Below are 10,909 nucleotides of genomic sequence, written 5' to 3'. Positions count from 1 at the left end.
AAATAGCATCAGAAACAAAGAGAGATGAGTGTGTCCTGCTAGAATGCAAAGCACACCCACCACCCAACACACCCACTACAAGATACTCTCCCTAGATAAGCACACAGGCCCACTCAAATCCTTCAAAAACGCCCCCTCCCCTCCCGGCTGCTTTAGCCTTATAGAGTTCTCACGTTCTATTAAACTAGACGCTTATTTTAGTACTGATTTTACACTCGGCCTTGAGTGAATCCCCGATGTCCGATCCATTACTGTCCGTAAGTGTGTTAGATGCGCTTTCTAGCTTCCAGCAGCAGAACTTGCTCAGAAATAATGGTGGACAAAGCATAATATTCAATTTGCAGGGCTTTAGGTTGCAAACGATTTCATCTGTTATGCAAGACTGCTGGCCCTGCTGAATAACCCACAGAAACCATTGAGTTTCTGTTGGTTCTGAATTGTCTTGTTATGTGTTTTGGCTTTTTTAATAGGTTGCTATAACAATTTAAAGGATCCTATTAAAATCCCATTAGAAAGCAAAGCTGTTTTCATCCCAATTTTTCTAGTTTTTCTATAGTCCTTGGCAATGATGTGCAAATAATCTAAATGTTGAAACTGAGACATTTTATTGTCTTTTGAAAAGTGTTTTAATTCATTCCCATTTTGAATTTGATGCCAAGAACACATTCCAAAAAAAGTTAGGACATGTTTACCACTTGTTTCATCACCTCTTTCAACAGCACTGTAAGTGTTTGGGAACTGAGGAAACCACTTGCTGTAATTTTGAGAGGGAAATTTTTTCCCATTCTTGTTTGATATAGGATTTCAGGGACTCATTTGTTGTATATTACATATTACACCAAATATTTTCAGTGGGTCAGTCAGTTCAGCACCTGGACTCTTTTAAGACAGAGCTTAAGACAGAGGTGTTGTAATACATGCAGAATGTGGTTTGACATTGTCTTGCTGAAATACTCAAGGCATTCTCTGAAAAAGACGTTGTCTGGATGGCAGCATATGTTGCCAAAATATGTTTATATTGTTCTGCGTTAATGGGGCCATCACAGATATGTCATAGATGTCACCCATGCCATGTGCACTAAGGCACCCCTATACCATCATGAATGCTGGCTTTTGAACTGGGCACTGATAACAAGCTGAGTGGTCTTTAGCCCAGAGGACACAGTGTCCATGATTTCCAAAAAGAATTTCAAATGTTGTTTCGTCGGACCACAGGACACTTCCTCTCAGTCCATTTTAAATGGGTTCGAGCCCAGAGAAGGTGGCAGCATTTCTGGATCCTGTTTATATGTGGTTTCCTGTGCTTTTTAGAGTATTAGCTTGTATTTGTGGATGCAGTGACAAACTGTTTTCACAGACAGTGGTTTTCAGCAGTGTTTCTGAGCCCATGCAGTGATTTCCACTATAGAATCATGTCTGTTTTTAATGCAGTGCTGTCTGAGGACCCAAAGATCATAACCAGCAAATACTGGTATTTGGACTTGCATACAATGATTTCTCCAGATTCTCTGATTCTCACACTAACACAACACCACATCAGAGAATGATCCACCACCCAAATAGCACCTGCTCTCTGAGGGTCCATGGGGGTCCTGACCACTATAGAACAGGGTAAAAGGGGGCTAACAAAGTATCAGAGAAACAGATGGGCTAAAGTCTGTAATTGTAGAACTACAAAGTGCAGCTATACAGTAAGTGGAGCTGATAAAATGGACAAAGAGTACAGAAACAAGGAGGTGGTCATGATGTTATGTCTGATCAGTGTACAGTACATAAACACAGTACGGAGTAATGTTTAATTAGTCAGTAGAAATGCTCACACTATCTTTCTTGCCTTGACTTCAGCAGCTGCCTTTACAAACTTGGCCTCCAGCTTCTGCTGCTCTTTCTCTCTTTCCTCCTTCATCTTCTTTCTTTCCTTCTCCTCTTCCATTCTGATCTTATCCACCTCCATCTGACTCTCCATCCTCATCCTCTTTCTCTCTCTCCTACTTTCTCTCCATCTTTTCTTTCTGTCTCTCCAGCTTTTCATGCACCTTTCTTCTCAGCTCCTCTCCCTCATCCACACTTCCTGACAGTCTTGGTGGTCCTTCAGTTGTTTTTTATCCTCGTTTCTCTCACTCCTCATCCAGCAGATCATCCTCCTCAGCTCCAGCTTCTCAGCCTCCTCCTCCTGCACGTGTTGCTTCATCCATTTAATCTCTTCCATCCTCCCCCTGTATTCCTTCATCTCCTCTCTCTGCTTCTCTCTCTCCATCTACAGCCTCCTCCTGCATACTCTTGTCTTCGTCCTCACACTCTGTCGCTCCTTCTCCATTCTCTCCCTGGCTTTCTCCATCTCAGAGTTCTTTTTCTCCATCTCTTTCAACTTCTCCTCCAGCTCCTTTCATTGCTTCCTCCAAATTGCTCTCGTCTTTCTTTCTTTCTTTCTTTCTTTCTTTCTTTCATGTCTCGTCCTCTATCCCCAGGTTCTTCTTTTCCTCCAGTAGCTTCTCCGTCTCTCTGAGGAGCTCTGCTTTCATCACCATCATCTCTGCCTTCACGGAGTCTCAGCTTCTCAGCTTCTCCATCTCTTCCATCCGGAAGTCTTTCTCCTTCTTCATCCTTCTCTCGCTTTCCCTGTACCTGTCTTTGAGAACTCCTGTTACACTTACAGACTAGTAATATGTATGGATAGTGGTATAAAAAGATTTTTTTTTATAAAAAGACACCTTTTCTAAGCCACTTATCCTTTCGGGTGGCAGGGGTGCTGGAGCCCGTCACAGCGCTCATTGGGCAGCAGGCAGGAATCACCCTGGACAGGTCGCCAGGCCATCACACTGCAGATGGACAGACATATACATTCCCACACACACACACTCACACCTAGGGGCAATTTAGTGTGTCCACTTGCCCTGACTGCATGTCTTTGGACTGTGGGTGGAAATACAGGGACACGGGGAGAATATGCAAACTCCATACAGAGAGGACCGTATAATGTTATTAGTGGAGTTCTAAGGAGATTCCTAAAAATCCTTCCCGAGATGAAGTAAACTAAATATAGGCAAGTAATTACAAACCATAAATACGGGCTAATTAAGAACAAAGTTCATTATGATGTCATCAACGATTTAAGCATGCTGGTATGTTATTTAATATTTATAATAGTGTAGTATAATTTACTTAACTGAAGTGTTATTGAAGTACAAGCCTTTTCACATGGAATTATTCGTGATTGCTTTTTTTTATAATAGTATTGCTATTTTTATCTTGTGGTATTGGGGGTCCAGTGTGACATTTTTCTCCTAAATTAGAGTTTTACTGGCCCTTTGTATATTTTTAGTGGCCTAAAAGAGAAAAAAAAACTTTTCTATAAATCTGTTAATTTAACAATCAGATATATACACTGTGGTGATTAGTCCAAACAACAGAACTGACTCATTTTCTTCCTAGAACATTTTAAAGAATTTAATATAGACTTTGAATTAATATTTATGCTTGGATGTTTTAAATTCGTTTGGATAAGGACTTTTATTTTGAAGGGCACTAACATGGTAGGAGTAGTGGTGGGGAGGAAAGCTATATGTGTGTGTTTTAGCTTAGCCAGCTAACACTGGTCATTGGGAGTCAACAGTCCACGCCTGTTCTTTTGGTTTTGCTGTGTTCTGTGGCAAATTCTTCAGCAAAGCCGAGTTATGGACCAGAACCTTGAGTTGTCTGTGTTTCTCCTGAGAACCCTGAACATCACAGTATCTATACATTCAGTGAGAACTGTGCACCTTTGATTGAAAGCGCCCTCTCATGCGCTGTATGCTCACAATAGCTGGGCTGGAGGTTAGGGAACTGGCCCTGTGACCGGAAGGTCGCTGGTTCGATCCCCAGCACCAACAGTCCATGACTGAGGTGTCCTTGAGCAAGACACCTAACCCCCAATTGCTCCCCTGGCTCTGTGGATAGGGCTGCCCACCGCTCCAGGCAAGTGTGCTCACTAACCCCCTAGTGTGTGTGTATTCACTAGTGTGTATGTGGTGTTTCACATCACGGATGGGTTAAATGTGGAGGTGGAATTTCCCTGTTTGTGGGATTAAAAAAGTATCACTTAACTTAGAACCATTTGAAATAGACAAAGCCTCACACACTCTAAACTTGTTTTTCTTTCTTTCCTGTCTTATCACTTTTCAACTCTATCGTTCTTTGCAGTATTATTTTAGGAGGAGGCGGGCCTAGTTAGGTTTTACTTTTTACTCTAAAAACTACAGAGTGTAGGCTAAAAAAATTCTGACTTTAAGCTTTAGCTCAGATGCTTTTCTCGCATCTCCAGCAGGAAACATTCCCCCAAAAGTAGAACAGTTTCTCCAAAAGATCTGACGGGAATTGGCCTTTAGATCTCATGAGGAAATCATCAGATGCATCTGGAAACAGTCCCACAGCTCCTGTTAAATCATTACAATCCTTTATACTGTGATATCAGCCCATCAGGAAAACACAGAATACTATTAGTGAAAACAGGACACCAGCCGGAACCAACAGACACTTTTAAGGCTGTAAGACCTTTAGTGACCATTTCAGAATTTCATCCACTTTCAGGATGAGAACCTTTGGTGTTCCATTTGTACAAAAGTGGAAATAGCTAAAATTCAAATAAGATACTGCTATCTTTATTTTTTTTGTTTTCCTACGATTTCTTATCTAAAGCTTTGTGTGTTATAAAGTTATCAGCAACACCAATCCATGCAATAAATGTAGATTTAGCTTGCACTCTCTGTGAAAAAGACGTAGAACCATTAGAACATCTGTCTAAAAGGTTTCGGAAAGATCTTGATGTGTGATTAACAGCATACGAATGATCTGACTGAGTATAAATAGTATGAATGCGTAAGTTTTAGAAACTCTTCCAGTTGGTTTGTGGTCTCTTTTCATTTGAAAAATGAATGCCTGCTCTCTTCCCCCACAACTTGAGTGGATTCCAACACGAATTGAATCAGTTGTTGCTGCTGTTTATTAAGGGTGCTTTACGAAATGGGTTTGTAAAAGCCTTTCTCGTGCTGATTGAAACGTCTCAAAGCGCGACACAAATTGAAATGTTATCTCATTTTTATCAGTGTTCTATTAATCTCACCTTTGATCCACGAATACCAGCTCCACTTTCTTTTTAGATGTTGATCCAAAACCCAGAACTCAGCACAACTTGCAGCAGAGACTCTTTTCAAATGCATTCAAATGCAGTGAAAATTCAATAGTACATATAAACAGAGCTATTTAAACTTCCGCCATGTCCATGGTATATCCTGCCTTCCATCCAGTGACAGCTGAGATAGGCTCCAGCACTCCCGCAACCCAGAAGGATAAGCGGTTTAGATGATGTGTGTGTGTGATATATTTAAACTTCCTCACTTGAAACAAAAATGCCATGATGATGCACTGAATTGGTGTCAAGCTGGGGACCTTCCAGGCCAAAGTGCTGCGGAGATCAGTGTTTACCTCATCTCACACACTCAGTTCAGTTCATGAAGGCCTTGCTAACTGGCTGATGAGCTGAATCAGGGGTGTTTAATGAGGCAGTGAGCTGAAGTCTGCAGGGTTTTGGCCTGCAAGGACTGGAGCCTGACACTCGTGCACTAAATGAAATTGAGTTGATATTGTGAAGTCGTGTTTGTTGATTTGACCATAAGAAGTTTGTTGAAGTGACCATCCTCTACAGACAACACACTTCTGCACATTGTAATACATAGTTGCTGTTTGTTTGCTGAATTTAACACACTGGGGAAAAAGTTACGGCACATTTTATATTTATCTTTTATTTATCTTAAGTAAATAGAAATTGTATATTGAATTTTGCAGGAAAGTGTCATATTTAGATATGTTCAATGTAGAGGATGTGTTAGCGTATTTTTGTTAAGATTAACAATACATGTGATTTTTTCAAATTTTCAAATTTTTGTATATTACTCTATATACTAGACCAGGGGTCGACAACAAGTGACTCTTTTACTGTCCTCTTGTGGCTCCACAGAATTAGATTTTTACATACAAATAAAATAATCATCATTTGCAGTAACAAAGTTTTGCTAAGCCTTGTAACACAACTTTTTTAATTCACCCTTTAACACTAAAGATTAGTGCACAGAATGCTGGTCACATAACAACGCAGACAACAATCTTGCCTACCTAGTAGCTAACAAAACAGCAAGGGAGGTTTAAAACAACAATAATTTAGAGACGAATGGACTCATTTGCATTTATAAGCACTCAAGCTGGTTTTCTGATATATTTAATATGCAACAAGAAGATGTAAAACACTAAAAAGTCACAAAGTCAGTTTTCTTGTTTGCTAGTTTCTCATTCAAATTTTGCCGTTCCACCTTAAATGGTGCAACAGTTACATTCTGGCACCTCAGGAACCACTTAAGGTGGAGCAGGAAAATTAGAATAAGAAGCTGGCGAAGGAGAAGCGACTTCAGCCTTGTAAAAAGTCGATTGTTAAGAGACATTTTACAAGAAAATATTCTACTTTTGCAAAAGTTTCCTGCCAGAGATGTGAGAAAAGCAGCTATAGGTAAGCTAAAGCTTAAAGAAGAGCAAAGTAAGTCTGAGTTTTCATTTATACTTGTTAGCCTGTACTAAGACATTAGCACATACTGAGACATTTACAACCAAGATGGTGAATTTATTGCCAGTTATAAGCTTTCAAATAAGTTTTATCTCTCATGTAACTAAGAAATAATGTAAGTTTGCATTAGTTTATATTTCTAAGAAATATTTCAGTAGAGAGAAGTCAGATTTTTCACTAGAATTTGAAGGAACTTCATGTAATACAGTAGCTGTGTAATATAAAACTCAAACTGAACTCATATACAAACTGACACCAGCGCGTAGTCTGTACTGTTTTATTTCACACTTGATAAATGGTGTCCAACTGTAAATTATTTCCATCTACAGCACAGTGCTTTAGTGAAACTGCTCAAAGTCTTTACTACGTTGTTATACAAACAAAAGCCATGGTTAAATGTCCTGTTCCAACATAACGAGTCTATTTCTAACTCATGAGAAATAAATGGAAGATTATAAAGACTAGATTTTCACATTACCTGGTAAAACTGTAGAACTACAGAGATGCTTGTGGAGCATTAGAGCAGTACATTCAGCACTGATTTGTGTTCATCTTAAATTTCATCACTGGCGATAAAGGTGTGAGTGTGGCACAAAGAAAGAGAAAAACATTCTGGATATTTGTTGAAAACAGTGAACCTAATGGACAAATTTCTTTACACAGTCTCACAATCTGATCTGAAATTTTTAAATATTCAGAATTTTTCAAATTCCATGTCCTCTGTCCTAATTCATTAAGATCTTTTGCATTCTGCAGTTCAGCTCCACAATTTTCCATATTATTATTTTTTATTACAATTTCTTTTACATGACTGAACTTATGGACCATTCTTTGGGTGCAGGGGTGGGGGGGGGTCAATCATGGGACAAGCTCAAGCAGCAGTCAGGTTAAAGGTCACTCTCTCCGTAGAGGGCGGTGGAGAAGGCGGTATAGTCCAGGGCCCCTGGGACAGCCCCGGGGCCAGTATAGGGTGGCATTCTGGAGATGCAGTACTCAGCCTGGTCCCGGGGCAGCTCTCTCCTCAGCTCATCTATCAGGATATATGACTGGAGGAAAAAGAAACAACAGCAAAAATACTGTTGATTACAGCTCTCAAAGATGTGTTTGGTGTCTGTACATCCACATGTTCAATGTCTGCTACCAGCCAATGTGAATATTTGTGACTGATATGGATTTATATCAGTGATATTGGCGAAAGAATGTCATGTTTTGTTGATTTTCTAGGTGCAAATATTTTTAATCATCCTCTACAGAGAACACAGTTAGATATGGCATAAATTTTACTGCACAATTTATATATATATCACTGTTGTCGGAACAAAATCTTGTATCTTCAAAATGGTAACTTTACAGGAGAAGGAAAAAACAATTGTACTTCTAATGTAAGTCAATGGAACCAGAATTTTTGTCCAAGTAATTTTGGGCTGTTTCTTTTGGTCCATTTGTCATGAAATTTATAGACAATGTAAAGAGTAACAGGCATTTTCAAATTATGCCAAAAACTGAATATATGTATATTACATATGTGTGTGTGTGTGTGTGTGTGTATTTTTATTTTATTTTTTTTTCTCTCTTGTGATGTGACAATAAATGTGATTTGATTTATTTGAGTTTAACATAACATAATCAAATAGACTATAAAATATTAAATGTGCCATAACTTTCGCACAGACCACATTTTATGTTTTACATTCAGCAAATAAAGGTGCAGAAGTGTAGTAATAACTTTGTAGGGTGTGTCAACAAAACATGGAACCAGGGCTGCCCAAACTTTTGTACATGACTTTATTATTTTTCTTATAACCCTTACCTTCATATTATTGGTGTAATATTATTCAAAAATGCTGACTCCAAGCTTTTGTAGTATACATGAAGCTAATTTTGCAAAGTAAACCACAGCGTGGGGCGTAAACAGCATTACACACAGACACACGCTCACCTTGTCTGCAGCGAGGATCCTGAAGGAAGCGACGACCTGCTCGGACGTGTCAGTGTCCGCGGTCTCTCTGGTCATGAAGTCGATGAAAGACTGGAAAGTCACGACCCCTGTAGCATTCGGGTCAACCAGCATCATGATCCGGGCAAACTCCACCTCGCCCTGACACACACACACACGCACACACACACACACACACACACACACACACATTAGAGATTCATTTTGTACAAACTATAATTCCTGTTAAGGTTTGTCTTAATAAGTGTAGCATCCTATTCATACTGCTTCCCAGATTGATATGGGATATAGACTGAGCTGATTTAAATAACCCTGGAAGACCAATTGCTTTGATGAGATTCATACTGAGACATAATTCTATGCTCTCCTCAGAATGTGGGCAGTGTTCAAAATATCAATATGGCACTACATCGTGGACAATTTACTTCTACACAGTGTTTGTATGTGTGAGTGAAACATACTGTGTTCAAGTCTGAGAGTGCGACATTTGACAGCATTCAGCGTCTGGTAAACGTGTCTAATTGTTAGTGTTTAATCTTTTATTCTAAGGCAGATGTTTTGGCTCATGTCATGGTAGGGAAGACCCAAAACATCCATCCATCCATCCATTTTCTAATCCGCTTCTCCTTCAGGGTTGCGGGGGGTGCTGGAGCCTATCCCAGCAGTCAGGATACAGAAGGCAGGATACACCCTGGACAGGTCGCCAGTCCATCGCAGGGCAGACAGACAGACACAGACAGTCACTCACACCCAGGGGTAATTTAGCATGTCCAATTGGCCTGACTGCATGTCTTTGGACTGTGGGAGGAAACCGGAGGAAACCCACGCAGACATGGTGAGAACATGCAAACTCCACACAGAGAGGACCCCGGTCACCCGGTCGGGGAATCGAACCCAGGCCCTCTTTGCTGTGTGGCGACAGCGCTACCCACCATGCCACCGTGCCGCCCCGACCCAAAACATGTCCACCTTAAAATAAAAGGAAACCGAAAACCTCTTGCTTACTTATTTCTTGCCTGGGGCTTCTGTGTACTCCTTCAGTTTCAGCTTAGTCAGGCTAGAGGTGGGCGATATGGCAGAAATATAGTATTGCGATACTTCATGAAGTTTTCACGATACATGAGTCACCACCATATCTGTGGCGACTCGTATATTTTTCAGACATCGGATCAGGAACAGAAAAAAGAACCAGAAGTGATACATTTTAAAAACTACTAACAAAAACACTGTGAATACAATTTAACATGTTTTTTTGTATTCAGTAATTTGCATACAGTTTTGCACTAAATCAAATTAAAGCAAGCTAATTTTGCCCTCTTTCGAATGTGTTCTACTCTATTCAGTGTTCTACTATCTAGTACTAATGATATCCAGAATATATTCAGAAAAGCAAATTGTATTGTGCTGTGACATGATTTATCACAATAACGATACTGTCATATTGCCCAGCCCTAATTCAGGTGATTATGTAATAACTGTAACAGACCTACTTTAATAACTTTTGGTAAGGGCTTTAGAATCCTTGGGCTAGTTTCACATTCACAGTTCGCAACTGTAGTGACTCGTTTGTAGCTGTTGCGATTAATGCTTAGCCAATAGCATTTGGGGTATGTCTTTGCAGACCCTGTTGTAGTGCTGTTATAAAGGATACTACTGTGCTGTATGTGATCTGTGGCAAAACCACCAATGAACCTGAGTTCACTGTCTTCTGAGTTTTATTTGCAATGCTGATAATCATGTAATAGTGATAAAAAAATGTTTTCATTGGGGAATATTTTGTCAGGCATGTACCTCTCCAGACTTTACAAAATAGATTTTAGGCTAAAACTTTCTCGTTAAACAATCAGACATCAGGCTTGTAGAGCTACTGAACTCAGATTAGGGCTGAAGGATTTGGGGGAATTATGTAATTCCGATTTTTTTGATCAATATTGTGACTTAAATGCAGAAATGTTTTTTTTGCCCAAGAAGAGCAAAACATCCACTTTTTCTGGGGTGAAGCTGGAACGCTGAGTACCAGGTAGTTGTGATGGTTGTGATGTCACATATACAGAACATGGGTGTCTGATTGGTCTAACTCATCAACAGACAGCTTACAAACTCTGTGTTATTAGTTTACATGCTTTCTATTTGAAACTTGTGACAGTGTTATGTATTATATAATATATTATATTATATAATATAATGTATTATATAATATAAACTGCAGGTGTTGCGATTTGAAAATTGCACTCTGATGTTAAACTTCTTTAGAACGGAGTACTTTGCATCAAAACAACTTAATTGACTTTGTTTGCAAGATAAGGACCGAATTATGTACAAATTTTGACAAATCAGTGTAATTCCACTTTAAGTCACATGTC

The 10,909-nt window shown here is 39.5% G+C and overlaps 1 protein-coding gene across 1 annotated transcript in view; it reads right to left on the bottom strand.

The window, feature by feature from the left end:
* Nucleotides 1–6,852: 6,852 nt before the first annotated feature.
* The window catches only part of actn2b (actinin, alpha 2b), a 37,262-nt gene continuing 33,205 nt past the window's right edge, over nucleotides 6,853–10,909 (bottom strand). The window contains exons 20-21 of the mRNA XM_017707852.2: nucleotides 8,529–8,687; nucleotides 6,853–7,635 (exon numbers count right to left, since the gene is read on the bottom strand). Coding sequence (XP_017563341.1) covers nucleotides 7,477–7,635; nucleotides 8,529–8,687 — 318 coding nt within the window. The 3' untranslated portion in view covers nucleotides 6,853–7,476. The remainder of the gene's footprint in view (nucleotides 7,636–8,528; nucleotides 8,688–10,909) is intronic.

This window comes from Pygocentrus nattereri, chromosome 10 (assembly GCF_015220715.1).
Source record: "Pygocentrus nattereri isolate fPygNat1 chromosome 10, fPygNat1.pri, whole genome shotgun sequence".
Taxonomy (NCBI): Eukaryota; Metazoa; Chordata; class Actinopteri; order Characiformes; family Serrasalmidae; genus Pygocentrus; species Pygocentrus nattereri.
The sequence above is the reverse complement of the archived record's forward strand: the minus strand, read 5'-3'. Positions and strand labels throughout refer to the sequence as shown.